This window comes from Neofelis nebulosa, chromosome 8 (assembly GCF_028018385.1).
Source record: "Neofelis nebulosa isolate mNeoNeb1 chromosome 8, mNeoNeb1.pri, whole genome shotgun sequence".
Taxonomy (NCBI): domain Eukaryota; kingdom Metazoa; phylum Chordata; class Mammalia; order Carnivora; family Felidae; genus Neofelis; species Neofelis nebulosa.
The window spans coordinates 3147116-3162799 of NC_080789.1; the positions used below are offsets into that span (position 1 = coordinate 3147116).

General features: G+C 47.5%; 1 protein-coding gene across 8 annotated transcripts in view; it reads right to left on the reverse strand.

Annotated features, from left to right (window-relative positions):
- The window catches only part of TBC1D22A (TBC1 domain family member 22A), a 326013-nt gene that overhangs the window by 236332 nt on the left and 73997 nt on the right, over positions 1–15684 (reverse strand). For all 8 annotated transcript variants that reach the window (XM_058740974.1, XM_058740978.1, XM_058740973.1 and 5 more), the window contains one exon: positions 2675–2745. In XM_058740974.1, the coding sequence (XP_058596957.1) occupies positions 2675–2745 (71 nt within the window). The remainder of the gene's footprint in view (positions 1–2674; positions 2746–15684) is intronic.

Here is a 15684-nt window from a genome sequence, read left to right on the forward strand (position 1 = left end):
CTGCTCCAGCGGCCACAGGCCCCCCAAAGCCTCCACCCACGCCCCCGGGGGGTTTTCCCTGACCCGACTGTCCGTCTCTTCCTTCCAACAAGCACCCAGAGCAGCCCGGCACACCCTTCCTCCCGACCGGGCTCTGCTCGCGATACGGACCCACCAGCTCCTGGGTCCTGCACCCAGAGACCACCGCATCTGCGGGCATCTCTCGCGTGTGCACGGTCTGGCACACAGCAAGCACTCAGTAAGTGCTGTGAAGCAAGCTGAGACACAGGGTGAGCAGAGCACTGGGGGCCCAGACTCCTGAAAGAACAGGATCCTTCCCGTGCGGTAAAACCCCGGTCTGCCCTGGGGGAGACAGAGGAGGGCAGGGACTCCTCTTCTTTTTCGCAGGCTCCATAAGGCACAGGGACTTGGTCCTTTTCTCTCCTTATCTCCCAGCTCCAACACAGTACCAGAGCCACAAAATGCTCGTTAAATACGATCAAATCAATGAAGGAACCAGCCAACAGACCTTTCGAGAGACTCCTGACTCTCCCATTCCAGAAACACAGCCGACTCACCCCTCACTCAAATCCTTCAGGAGTCACCCGCTCCTGGTCCCTGGCTGCCCCCAGTTCCCTGCCCCATCCAAGCCTTCTCCTTGCCATTCCTGGGAGCACGCCCACCTTGGCCCCTGCTCGTCACCAATCCCAGCCATTCCTGGGGAGCCCGCCCACCTTGGCCCCTGCTCGTCACCAATCCCAGCCATTCCTGGGGAGCCCGCCCACCTTGGCCCCTGCTCGTCACCAATCCCAGCCATTCCTGGAGAGCCCGCCCACCTCGGCCCCTGCTCGTCACCAATCCCAGCCATTCCTGGGGAGCCCGCCCACCTTGGCCCCTGCTCGTCACCAATCCCAGCCATTCCTGGGGAGCCCGCCCACCTTGGCCCCTGCTCGTCACCAATCCCAGCCATTCCTGGGGAGCCCGCCCACCTTGGCCCCTGCTTGTCCAATCCCATCTGCATCTAACCCCCACCCCACACACACACACACACACACACACACACACACACACACACAAGGACCCTGACACACCCTTCAAGATGTTCCAGAAGCTCCCACAAGAAGCCTGGCCTGCCACACAGGTGAGTCTGCGCTGTCCTGGGACTGCCCTCCCTTTTTCGGTGCCCCCCCCCCCAACTTTGGAAGGACCGGCTTTGCCCACTCACCGCCCCACACACATTGTTTTAACTCATCCATCAACCCAAACCCAAAGAGGTCTTAGAACTGCCAAGTTCATCTGTGTCCCGCCCGCTCCCCAGCTTCCCACCTCACAGCACCTGCAGAGACTGGGAACGAGAAGCCTTCCCTGGGCGCTCACTCCGCTCCTGACCGCCTGAGCCCCGTGCACCCCGCAGCACACGGTCCCAGACGGTGCTGCAGCCCTGACCAGCCCTAACCCCTCCTAGTGGCAGGGCCACTATCTGATTCACCTCTGTCTCCAGGCAAGGGGCTCCGTCACCAGTTAAGCGGCTACGCGGTACACATGCCCGAGGAGGCCCGCACACTCCTTCCCTGGCTTTCCTGACACGCCCGCTTACAGACTCTACCCACCTACACCCTCCCTCCCATTCCGACCACAGGGTATCTAACCACGACTCGAGCAGACTGAGAACCGAAGGAAAGGAAGGGGACAGAAGCATTCATGAAGGCTTTCCACCTAGAGGCAGCACATCCTTAAGTACAAAATTGTACCATTAGGTCTTAAACGTGCTTTCATCAAAACTTCCCACAGTTCAATCTCAAAACTTTGCAACCTATCTTGGAGGACGTTTGGAAAAGTAGATACAAATGCTTAAAATAACAAACACCAAACAAAAACATGAGCAATTGTAGCAGGTCTAATTTTAATTGCAAGAGAATATTTAATCAATAAATATTCACTGTTGAGAGCTGTATCTGCATTTAGGATTACGAGGTACTAAGCTGCAAATTTATGAAGACTCATTAGCAAGAAAGAGTCTTTTAAATACTGAAAAGTCAAACCCAATTTAGAGTAAACACTTAGAGTTCCCCACTGATTTAACTCCAAAAATAATTTAAAAAGGGAAAGAGAAGAAAGCTGTCTATAAACTACTCCCAAGCTTTCAGCAGGGCCCAGCTCACTTCCGATATTAACCCGAGTGAAGGACCGGGAATCTTCTGGCGGCCGCCCCACCCCCACCCCGTCCACCTGACCTCCTCCAGGAGTCTCCACAATGGGCAGTTTAGAACCAGAACCCCAGCCTCCTTCACAGAAACGCAGACTACGTCTAACATCCCCACTAACATTTAAAAAGAAAAAAAGAAAAACAAAAAACCCACCACCTTTGTCAAACCTATTTCGCTGTGATGGATTCCTCAGAACTGAAACAGTCTTCTATGCTCAATCCTTTCTATATCACACGTTTGAAAATATTACGGATTTTCAGAATAATAAAATCAGAGAAAAAGAATACAGCTGTCATAAATAATTACCTCCCCTCATTTTCTGCCAGCCTTGTCAAACCAAGCTTGAAATTAAGCAAAAGATGGAAAATGTCACCTTAGCTCAGACAAAGGCCCGGATCACTGCCACAAAGGCAAGGCGCATGCCTGGGCGGCCGACGGGCCACGCCTGGAGCCTGGCCGCCAGAACAGGCAGCCCCAGGAAGACTTACCGACAGCAGCTTCCAGGTAATCGGACGAACCGACTTAGGGATTCCGGACCAGCTCAACTTCCGCAATTCCTCTGTTGACAAAGAGACAAAACAGGGTTTACAAACAGTCCACAGACTCCCCACGGGGCTTTAACATATTCCATCAATGTTACGGCGGGGTATGAGGCCCCATAAACGAAATCAGAACAAACCTGAGTGATAAAGATTTCAGATAATGATTCTTCTCAATATACAAGAGACGCAAAGTTGCCTCTATTCCCGCAGAGCTAAGTGTCACCTGTTTGCATTTAAGTTACACAGAGTACATGTTTGCTAAACGCATCGCAAGTGTCCCCACAGTCTCGCCGGGACAGGTGAGGCACCACACACCTTCCTCCCTAGAGCAGTGAGTCCAGAGTCCACATGCCCCCTCCTTCCCTCCCACCCTCCGTCTCCCTGTACCCCTACCACCAACACCTGTCCCCAACTTAACCACCCTCTGAGCTCTCCCATCCTTCCCGCATTCTGTCTCACTCCCACCATTTACTGCTGGAGAACAGAAGGCGCTTGGCTCCAAGACTGCTTTTGGAAGAAATTATTTCACGGGGATAAGCCTGTGTTCATACAGCACCGATCGAGGGTGAAGCCATGTTATGCACGCATCAAGGACAACACAGTCTTCCAAGTAGACTAGTACAAGTCACTGTTGCCATCACAAATACCCAAAGAGAGGCAGGGCTGGTCAAGGACATGTCCGGAGCCTCCGGAGGGCAGGAGAGGGCACAGCAGGGGCCGGGCGGGTGGGGAGATCGGCCCCTGAATTCCATGTGACCTTCTATGTCTCCCCAAGGTCTCAGCCACGTGCCCCGAATGGATAGAGAACACATTTCAATTTGCAGGTGTATCAACACTCAGTCAGTCCCACGGAAACTGAAGTAATTATTTCTCTCTTTTAAGTTACGAATCTCCCATCAGGCTCTTCTCCTAACAGCTAGGAGCTCATGATTAATACTCGGAATAAAAGAAACGATTAAAGAGACTTTGGTAATGTAATCAACAAAATACAAAGTCCTGACATCTAATCTTTTTCCAATTACTAAAGTCTAAGTAAAATAAGTACAGAATAATTGGGTGACGGTACCAGCAATAACTTGCACTTTACAGCAGAATCTCAGAAAGTATCGAATCTTCCCCCGCACCCTGAGGATATTATGAAAAGCAGGAACCTAATATCCGAACACCAATAATGTAATGTTTACCAGTCATGTTCCCAGGGCCTCTCCTCCTGCACGAGTCTGGTTTTCTGATTATGGTTTATATGAAGAAAGCCGAGAGAAATCTCCGTTGCTAATGTTCTCTGAACCTGTCTCCTCATGAAGGAAACTCACAAAAATGGTGCCTTGAACAGACATGTGAGGCCAAGTTCTGAGTCTGTGTAAGCGTCAGTGTGTAAGAGGAGCTCTCAAAGGCGCTATTTGTTCCTCGCCACAGCCTGAGTGAATCAGGGCTGTGACCCTACTGTGTGGGCAAGGAGCAGAGAGGTCGGGGGACTCGGCCACACAGGGGCCCAGGAACTCAGTGACCTTCACAGCCCAGAATCTTTCCACTCTATTAACGTCCCCTATTAGAAAGGCTTCCTGCAAACACAGACAAATTTCACTCATGAATATGGACAAAAGGTCCAAAACAAATCTTCGCAGATCAAAACACAGCCAGATATTCAAAGGACAGTACACACAGGAATAAAACTCCAGGAATAAAACGGCTCCATGTCGGGAAATCTCGTGCCTATGAAGGTGTTAAACTGGCTTGATGGGAAAGTCACAGCACCATTCCGGTAGACGTCCAGTGTACACCCTCGCCCAGGGCCTGTTTGCCCCTCCACCTTTCTAGCGGAATCCCGGGTGTGCAAAGTGACCACCAGCACCCCGCCCCGCAGCCCTGGTAATGAGGGGAGTCAGCCTGAGGGAAGCTGAACCCAGCACCCCAAGGTTGGAACTGACTGGCTGTTGCAGAGCTAAGCTGAGGAGAAAGCCCCTCCTGGCTCTTCAGAAACCTTTTGGAGGCAACCTCCTCTTGCTCCCTCTGAAGACTGCTAGGGTCGGATGTGAGGCTGGGGCTACAGCCAACTGGCACCCAACTGGCCTGAGGATAAAGCCAGCAAAGAGAGGCGGGAATGAGGGTTGAGTTCAGCAAGACGGGCAGATACAAGAACATTCTAAAATCAACAGCTTTTCTCCATCAGCAACAAAATAAACAATATTGCAGGCATAAGGCTTCACAAGAAATGGAGAATAGCATATGAAGAAAACTGTGAGGTTCTACTTAAAGAAATGGAGGAAAACACCAAGCTCACTGGCGTTAACAAGGATTTAATGAGCACCTCCTCCGGGCCAGGGCACAACACACAAAGCCCTGCGCTCAGAGGACCCACCTCCACCCCAAGGACAGAGCAAGTGTGAAATTCCAACTGGGCTCAGAACAAGAGGTAAGGGCTGGGAGGTGAAAGGACAGGTGGGAAATTCTACCTTGTTAGGAAGGTTTCCCTGAAGATGACCCACAGATGAGGAGACATTACTGAAGGAAGAGGGGCTGGAAGGGGAATATTCTCAGTCCAGGAAAGAACTAATGCAAAGCCGTGGCCACGGCGTGAAGAAGAGACCAGAGGGACACTGGTGGGCTGCTTACGAAGCCCAGCGTAGGGGGGACGGCGGCTCGGGTGAGGACAGGGGAAGAAGAGCAGGGACCGAACACACTGCTGGATCTCGCCTCAATATTACAGTGCTGTCAACCACCACTTAAAAACTCTTTAAGTTCAACGCAAGCCAACAAAATCCCAGGGGGATATTCCGTGTGTGCTGTAAAACCTGATACGCTGGCACTAGTTCATCTGAAAGAGCAAATGCTTAACAGCAGCCAATAAGATTTCCAAAAGGAATAACGTGAACGGACTTGTATTAACAGACAAGAAAATGCGTAAGAGAGCTACAGTTCTTAAGACACTGGGGAGATCAATGGAACCGATGAATGGTTCACATCAAACCTGCACTTAGTTATGATTACAACAGCATTTCAGATCAAGGGGCCCATCAGTCAATGGTGTCCAAACAATATGGCATTTATTTTCAGAAAAGGAAATCAGACCATGTATCTTACCACAAAAACATTTCCAAGGACACCTGGGTGACTCAGCTGGTTATGCGTCCGATTCAGCTCAGGTCATGATCTCATGGTTTGTAAGTTCGAGCCCCGCATCGGGCTCTGTGCTGACAGCTCAGAGCCTAGAGCCTGCTTTGGATTCTGTGTCCTCCTCTCTCTGCCCCTCCCCTGTTTGCGCGCTCTCTCTCTCTCTCTCTCTCTCTCTCTCTCTCTCTCAAAAATAAATAAACATTAAAAAAAATTCCAAATGATTAAAATCCTTAGACCGGGGCGCCTGGGTGGCTCAGTCGGTTAAGTGTCCAACTTCAGCTCAGGTCATGATCTCATGGCTTGTGGGTTCGAGCCCCACATCAGGCTCTATGCTGACAGCTCAGAACCTGGAGCCTGCTTCACAATCTGTGTCTCCCGCTCTCTCTGACCCTCCCCTGCTCATGCTCTGTCTCTCTCAAAAATAAATACACATTAAAAATCCTTAGACCTAAATGGAGTGTGTGCATGTGTGTGTGCGTGTGAGCACATGTATGTGAAGGAAAGATAAAAATACAAGAAAATATAGAGGAATATTGTGCTACTTTCAGATGGGAGAAAGGCCTTCCAAGCAAAACACAGATCCTAGAACTATAATTAAGGTTGACGAACTAACAGTACAAAAGTTTAAAATGGCTGCACAATGAAAGACACTGTAATGTTAAAAAAAAAAAAAAAAAAGACAGACTTGAAAAATACATAGGTACCATACAAAAAAGTTAACATCACTCATACATAAAGAATACATACAAGAGAATGATCAATCTACACAAAACTGGAAAATTCATGGAAGAGGAAATAGAAGTGGCTAGTACCTACACAAAAATAGGCACATAATCTCAATGGTGATTAAATAACTACATTATTAGAACAAGAAATTTGTCGCAAATTAGATAAAATATTAAATGAGTATACCCGTACTGATGTGACTGTAGGTGAATAGCCACTCTCTTATAGTTTGGTCGGAGTGCATACGAACAGAACTTTCTATTGGTCACGTTTTAAAGGTATATAACATTTGAGCAGCAACCTCACTTGAAGAAATCTGTTCCACGGGGACGTGTGCAAGGGGTTACACACAGGGTGTTCGTTGGAGCCTTGTCGTAACAAAAACTAGAAACAATCAGAGTGTCTGTCCTCAACAGGGAGATGATTAAAACACTGTTACATCCACACGCTGGACTACGACACTGCCACGGAAAAGAATGGACGCCTTTCTGGGTGGATATGGAGTGAGTCTGTGGAGATGGAAGAACAGGGGGAAGCCTGGGTGGCTCAGTTGGTGACGTGTCCGTCCAACTCTTAGTTTCAGTTCAGGTCATGACCTCACAGTTTATGAGATCAAGCCCCACATCAGGCTCTGTGCTGACAGGGCAGAGCCTGCCTAGGATTCTCTCTCCCTTTCTCTCTGCCCCTCCCCTGCTCATGCTCTCAGATTCGCATGCGCTCGCTCTCTCTCTCTCTCTCTCTCTCTCTCTCTCAAAATAAATAAACCTTAAAAATATATTAAAAAAAAAAAAAAAGAACAAGAGAAAGCAGAGGGCAGACACCCTGAGTGCTTCTGTAAGTGGACACAGGAGCCTGGAAGCACAGCCAGCCACGGGGGGAGGGCTTCAGAGAATGGCTCAAGGACAGTGGAAGATGTGCCTTTCAGTGTGTACCCTGCTGTGTTCCTACCAAGCTACAAAGTTCCCGTGGCATCTCCAACTTTACCTCCGACTTTTCAAAATCCACCCAACCTCCCAGGACCAGCTCCACCTCTGCCAGACCTATGAAGCCTTCCTCTCAACCCCAGTAACGCCCAATTCCCTCTTCCATGGGTGCCAGGAACAACTGGCGCCAGGGCACCTAACGGCCCACCTTCAGTGCCGTATCCGAGCATCTACCTCACCTCCCGGAAGTGGTTGACGAGTTGCTGCAGGTCAGACGCCACGATCCTGCTTCCTGCGCATCCTGAGGCAGTGCCTTGCAATAGCCTGGTGGTAAGTGCTGGAGAGAAGAACGCCCAAGTCTTTCCTCTACCCCCTTTAGACGTGGTTTTCTTGGGCGAGTGGGGTCCCATATTTTAACTGACATATAATTTACAGGCAATAAAAAAGGATGAATGTAGCCCCCCCAAAACAAGATACAGAGCATTTCTAGCAGCCTTTTCTATAATTCTTTGCCCCCACTCCAAGTTAGCTCCTTTCCGGTCATAGACTATCTCTGTCTGATCTTGACATTCACATAAATAGCACACACAGGAGGTACTTGCTGGAGCTCTGCTTCATCTGCTTGCGTCAGAGTCATGACGTTGCACGTACCAGTGGTTTATTCTTTACGCGAATGGCAGAAATACTAATCGACTCTACGAATATACCACAATTTGCTTCCATATTCACAGATAGCTGCTTTATTCACAAGCTTTCACCACTGTGAAAAAACGGCTATGACCGTTCTTGTGGACATGTGTTCTGTGGGTCTCTGTTCTCATCTCTATTAGGCAAACGTGAAGGAGTGGAATTGCCGGATCATACGACAGATACGTGTTTACCTTGGTTAAAAAAAAAAACAAAAAAAAAAAACAAAAAAGCCATGTGGTCCTTCAAAATGGTTGCACCATTTTACGCTTCCCACCAGTAATGTATAAAAACTTTAACTGCTCTACATCCCGGTCAAAGTCAGTGCTGTCAGTCTTTAATTTTAGCCATTCTAGTAAGCATTAAAGGCGTCTCATTACATTTTAATTAGCAATTCTGTGATGACTAACGATGTTGAGCGTTAAACAGATTTTCGTGAGCCTATTGGCCATTTCTACACTTTCTATGGTGCGTATCTTGAAATCTTTTCCCCATCTTTTTACTGAACCGTTCATAATCTTACCTGTTTCTAATGACAGATATTTCTTCTGATTCCAGGTCCTATTTCCCTGTTTCGTGGCATGCCTTTTTTTTTTTTTTTTTTTTTAAATGCCAGATGTGCCAGTTAGCAATTTACTGCCTCTGTGATAATGGAACTGGGTCTTGTAAATACTTCTCCTTGGCTGGCTGGCATGACATCATCCTTTTCAGTACAGAGTGAAGGAGGGACACTAAAGGAGAAAGGAGTTTTTTCACCCAAGTTCTCACATGCCTCATTCATCAGTCTCCTGCAGAGGCTGCTCCCCTGGCACGCAGCTCCTGCAGCAAGTGTGGGTGCTGGGTTTTCTTCAGCGCGCGCCTCCTCTGGAGCGTTTTTCTCCTGCACTAGGCCCCTACAGAGTGCTCAGGTCCTGAGCACACAGGGTTCCCCCCCTCCCCCCCCCCCCCGCTTCAGCTGCTAAAGAGAGTGACTTTTCAGTTCCAGGTTCCTGCAGCAAGTGACAGCCAGCAACGCCCAACAGTCAGCACCTGTATGAGCTCTGGGGACTATTCAACTCACTGCCTCATGAGGATTCTCTCCCCCACCTCATGGATTGGACCCCATTCATGAACAGGCCAGCACTCCACCAAGGACTTGATGGGACCCCTCTGCAGATATGTGGGCTCTGTCTCTGTGGAATACTGTGTCCCATGCAGTCTGTCTTGGCCTCCTAGAACCCCCTTCCTGACTCCTTGACTCCCCAGGTTCAGTTTATTGGTCTAAGTTTCTATTTGTTTACAACAGGAGAGAAATTCCTTTGGCAGCTAATCCTTCATGGACTGAAGCAAGAGTCAACTTCCTAATGTATTTTTGAAGAACTTTTTGGCTATAGCCATCAGGGATATTGGTCTCTAGTTTCTTTTTCTCACAATGCCTTTGTTATAAGGTTTGGGTATTAGGGTTATGACGCCTTAATAAAATGAGCTGAGAAGGTTTCTCCTCCTCTCTTTTCTGAGAGAGCTTCTGGAGAATTGGTATTATTTCCTCTTTAAAGGTTTGATAGAATTTGCCAGGAAAGCCATCTGACCCTGATCTTTCCTTGTGTGAGGCTTTTTTATTATAATTTTTTTAATTGACATTGGGATATTAAAGTTTTCCCTTTCTTCTGCTATCAGTTTTATGAGGTCATGTCTTTGAAGTACTATGTCCATTTCATGTCACTTCTTGAATTTATTGGCATAAAGTTGCAAATAATACACCCTCATTATCTTCTTAATGTCTGTAGGGTTTGTAGTGATGCTTCCTCTTTCAGTACAACATGATAATGGTAATTTGTGTCTTCTCTTCTTTCCATCGATCAAGTCTAACTAGAAGTTTTTATTGGTCTTTAAAAAAAAAAACTAACCAGATTTTCTTGATTCTTGCCCTTGTTTATCCACTTACCAATTTACTGATTTCCACCCTTGTTTTATTTCCCTTCTTTTACTTGGTGTTGTTTAACTTCCTCCTCTTCTCCTACCTTCTTAAAGTGGAAGCTTTAATCACTGATTTGAAACCTTGATTCCTTTCTAAGATAAACGTTTAAAGACCAAACTTCCCTCCAAGCACTCTTTTACTAGCAACACACAGATTTTCATACGCATGGTGATTATCATTACATTCAAATAGATTCTCATGTTCCTTGTGATTTCTTTGATCCAGAGTTAATTCGAAGTACGTTGACAAATTTCCAAATATTTGAGGATTTCCTGGGTAGTTTATTGTTACACTGACTTCTAAATTAAAGCATCTGGTCAGATGAACTTGGTGTTGTTTCAATCCTTCAATATTTACTATGACTTGCTTTGGTAGAGCATATGGTGTATCTGGTGAATGTGCCATATGTCCTTGGAAAGATGTGCATTCTTTAGCTGGTATATGCAGTCATCCACATGTGGTGGCTAAATCAGGGAGATCCAGTTGGCTGACAGTGGTATGTATCTTCCACATCTTTGCTGATGTTTTAATTTACCTATTCTACCAATTACTCAGGGAAGGGTGCTAAAATGTCTGCCTATGACAGTGAACTTGCCTCTTCCTCTCTTCATTTCTGTCAAGTTTTGCTGCATGTATTATGAAGCTGTAGTTTTGGGTACACATACATTTAGGAAAGATGCATCAACTTAATGAGTTGAATCTTTTATCGTTATTAAACATCCCTCTTTGTCTCTCTCTCTCTGGATTTTTTTTTTCTGGTATTACTATAAGTAAGTTACTTTTCTTATGATTACTACTTGCATGGCAAATACTGTTTCCACCTTTTATTTCAACTGCCTGAGTCTTCCTGTTTAAATCTTGTGTTTGGCTCTCCTTTTAGCTTTCTATCGCTGTATTTCTTAGAATCAGATTATAAAACCACTAATCCTCTAACAGAGAAAACTGAAATGTAAGAAAAATTTTAATAAGCAGAAAAGGAATGAGAAATAAAGAGCATGTCTTCCTTCCACAACAGTGAATTTGTTTTCTGAAAATTAAAATTTTGTAATATTCTTATGAAAACACCAATATCATAATTCCATGTTCATGTGTACCGTAAGGCTTTACTTCTCAATAAGATTCCCACTTAGAAAACTGCCACAGCAAGACACCCCATGACCAAAAGAAGCAAACGGCTAGCAGAGAAACACGTAAGAACAAACACTGATCGTGGACTCAGCAGACCCGGGTTCAAGGCCCAGCACAGCCAACAAGAATCAGTGTGGCTTCAGAGAGGCCCTCTAATCTCTTGAGCTCCCATTTCTTCCTCTGTAAACACGGAACAAATTAAAAGTAACACCCTCACCCAAGTCATAGAATTCTCCCAAAGAGCAGAGACATTACACGGGAGGGCATTTGGAAATGGTGACAATGCTCCACGAGCACAAGAAGAGTCGTCTGCCATGCTTCCTGGTGTAATTACTCAGCACTGCATGTGAACCCAAACCATGAAGCAAGTGGGAGCCATTCGTCCTAACTGGAGGTAAAATATCACATTTGAGACTGAACCAGAAATCTGTCACAAAACTGTATATGCAAAGAACTCGTAATTATAAGCACCTTTTCCAGAAAAGCCAGAATTTAAAGCTATTTTTCTTTCTAACAGTCATCTCTGTTTAACTAGTTTTAATTCTAATTTTGGAAAAATCTTCTATGGAAATAAAAGCTGGGAGAAACAATGAATAAAAATAAGATATTGGGGCGCCTAGGTGGCTCAGTTGGTTAAGCGTCCGACTCTTGATTTTGCCTCAGGTCATGATCTCAAGGTTCATGAGATCAAGCCCCATGTTGGGCTCTGCACCGACAGTGCAGAACCTGCTTGGGATTTTCTCTCTCTCTCCCTCTCTCTCTCTCTCTCTCTCTCTCAAAATAAATAAATAAACATCTCAAAAAAGAATAAGAAATGCATGTACGTTACAATCACTTAAGCTTAAATGTGAATCTAATCTAAAAGCTGAGCAGTCACCAGCAAAAGGGTCTGTAAAACAAGCACATTTCTTGTTCCCAGAAGCCACAGTCCAGGAAAGTCTCATAAATCAGCCCACTGGATCAACAATTATCGAGCACCCACTTTGTGTAAGATGCCTCCGGGGCCAACGCCACTTAGACACTGCCCCTACTCAGAGTCTATTATACACACTTATTTACCCAGGGAACATCGATCGCCACTTACCACCAACCGGGAGCTGAGCTAGCCTCAGAGAGTACAATCAGACCCAGTTCCTACCCTCCAGGGGCTCACTGGCAAGTAGAGGAAGAGGAAGAAATCAGCAATGCGAGCGTTAAACGGTGCTACCCCATCCAGGTGTGCAGGTGACGTGGGACGCCAAGGTACAGGCAGCCTCTTCTTGGAAGAAGGGAGACATCAGGAAAGACTCCCAGGGAGCTGCTGCTTGAGAGGCACCTTGAAGCCAAGTTGAAACCTGGTAGATTTTAACTGCCACCACCCTAGACCTCACCAACACTACAGTAAAGGAATAAGGTTACAACAAAGACGAGACAGAGCAAGCCAGAAATGGCGTCAAGAATCTGAAAGATGGAAAGGAGGCCAGGGTGGGAGCTTACCAGAACAGGGAAGGCTGAATCCACCGCCTGCAAAGGGGAGGACAGGCAGAATAAGGGGGCAGCCAATCACGATCTGGAACCCCCAGAAAGGGCTGGGTGGCAGCGAAAAGCAGGAGGTTGCTCCCCGGGCACAGGAGGCGGTTAGGACGCCCCTTCTCACCCCCCAGATTAACAACTTGCGGATAAAACAGAAAGCTACACACCACGGGTCCTCATGGCTCAGTCGGGAACCCGAGTCACGGTCAGAACGGCACAATGAATCCCAATTTCCCAGAAACTGTGACATTAACTACCCTGAGGGGAAGGGGGATTAGACGCCAACCCCTCTACTTCCAGAGTAGAAAGGCAATAAATACAGCTCAACTGTGAAAATCTGCACAATTGGCACAGTATTAGAAAGTGCCCTCCTGGTACTTTCTTTTATCAAGAGGTAAAGTGTGGCCACAATCCTGAAAGCCCTGAAAAAGACAGGGAGAGGGGACCCCCACCATCTCCTCTGCTCACAGACAGAAAAGCCTACAAGCCACTGGCAAGAAAATACACGGCGGGTCAGCTGTGTTCTAGACTCTGGCTGTGCCGCTCCGTTTCACAACCCCCGAAACAGAAATGCTTAAAAAGGACTGAAACACTAAAACAGAGATGCCTTTTTATTCTAGACGCTGCACCATGATTAACAGTTAAGTCAATTTAAATAAGATAACAACACATTTCTAAAAATGAAGCTTATTACTTGCTCTTCCAAGGAGGCGGGGCCTGGACTGGCCACACCTCCCCCAAGGAACCACCTTCCTCTCACGCCCCCCACCCCCCACCGGCACACAGAGCACTCGTCCAATGTACAAAATAGACAGAGTGCATCTCCTCTTCACGGCCTAATTCACAGATGCTCCAGCACGTTCGCCAGGCGAAATGGGACTCCTCCCCACGGGATTTTGGAGCAAATTTCCAGGAAGAATTCTATTCGCTAGAAGACACGGGCCACATCAGAACTGGAAAGGAATGCAGTACAGGATTGTGTGTTTACATCAGAAAGGATTCTGGTAATCTCATCTGCCTCTGGTCCTTTGATTGGTTTTGCTGGTTTTAGTACCGCCATGAGGAGTGGATGACAATAGAATTCTTTCCCCTTGTTTTTATAATTCACATCAGTGAAGGGACCCAATGTATTCACAGTGGGAAAAACAAGTCCTACAAAGCAGAAGTCACTTTCTCAGGGAGACCAGGAAAGGAACTCTCCCCTCATGGGGTGGGGCGGTACCTGTCCTGCTCCTCCTTGGCCCTCCCATCTGCAAAGTTCAAGGCCACCTGCCCAGCCCTGCAGGGCAGACCCACTCCGCAGCTCAGCACGTCCTCACTCTCAACTGCTCTCCTGCAGGAGATTTCTCCTCCAGCAAATCAGCAAGGGAAGCAGCTGGAAAGCCTCGAGGCCTGCCTACAACAATAATACGCTCACCCGTGACCACTTCACCGCAAACATGTAACCCGGGACTCAGGCCCTGTGTGGTTACACCAGGGACGCACAGGGCCTGCTGCCCAGCTGGGTGGGGCGGGGGTGGCTGCCGCAGAAACAGCCTGACTGGCCCGGAGCCAGCCAGCCCCCCCCGCCAGCCCCCCAGCCTGATCCTCAAGGCAGCCAACGAGTGGAGATTCAGTGCCAAGAGTCTTGGATGTCAATAAAAACACATATGACCCAAGTGAAAATGGATCAAAATATTTAACAGATATTTCTTCAAAGAAGACATACACACAGCGAAAAGGCATATGAAAAGGTGCTCAGGGGCACCTGGGTGGCTCAGTTAAGTACCAGACACTTGATTTCGGCTCAGATCATGGTCCCAGGGTCATGAGATCAACAGCACAGAGCCTGCTTGGGATTCTCTCTCTCTCTCTCTCTCTCTCTCTCTCTCTCTCTCTCTCTGCCTTTCCCCTGCTATGCATGCTCGCTCTCTCTCTCTCTCTCTCTCTCTCTCTCGAAAAGGCATATGAAAAGGTGCTCAGGGGCACCTGGGTGGCTCAGTTAAGTACCAGACACTTGATTTCGGCTCAGATCATGGTCCCAGGGTCATGAGATCAACAGCACAGAGCCTGCTTGGGATTCTCTCTCTCTCTCTCTCTCTCTCTCTCTCTCTGTCTGCCTTTCCCCTGCTATGCATGCTCTCTCTCTCTCTCTCTCTCTCTCTGTCTCTCTCTCGAAAAGGCATATGAAAAGGTGCTCAGGGGCACCTGGGTGGCTCAGTTAAGTACCAGACACTTGATTTCGGCTCAGATCATGGTCCCAGGGTCATGAGATAAACAGCACAGAGCCTGCTTGGGATTCTCTCTCTCTCTCTCTGTCTCTCTCTCTCTCTCTCTCTCTCTGCCTTTCCCCTGCTATGCATGCTCGCTCTCTCTCTCTCTCTCTCTCAAAATAAATAAAAAAGAAAAGAAAAAGTGCTCAGAATCATTAGTCATCAGGGAAATGACAACCACAGTTAAGACGCCAGCCACCCCCACTCAGACGGCCACAGCGAGCAACTTGGGAAAACGAGACCTCCTCCAATATCAGCCACTGAGTCACCACAGGAGCCGGCAGCCACGAGGACACAGCCACAACCACACAGAAATGCGACCACGAACACTCACGGGAGCAGTACTATAACAGCCAAAATGTGCAAACCCTCCCAAGCGCCATCCAGTGATGAATGGACGAAGAAAGCATGGCCTGTCCATGCAAGGGGGTACTACTCTACCAAAAGAACCTTGCAGGACATGCGCTATAGCAAGGAAGCACCTTGAGAACATTATGCTAAATAAAAGAAGTCATTCTCAGAAGGCCACATGTCACATGATTCCACTTACAGATCTTCCTCAACCCATGAAGGGGCTACACCCCCGTGAGCCAACTGTCTCTTGAAAATATCACAAGTTGAAAATGCACTTAATACACGTAACCTGCCGAGCACCAC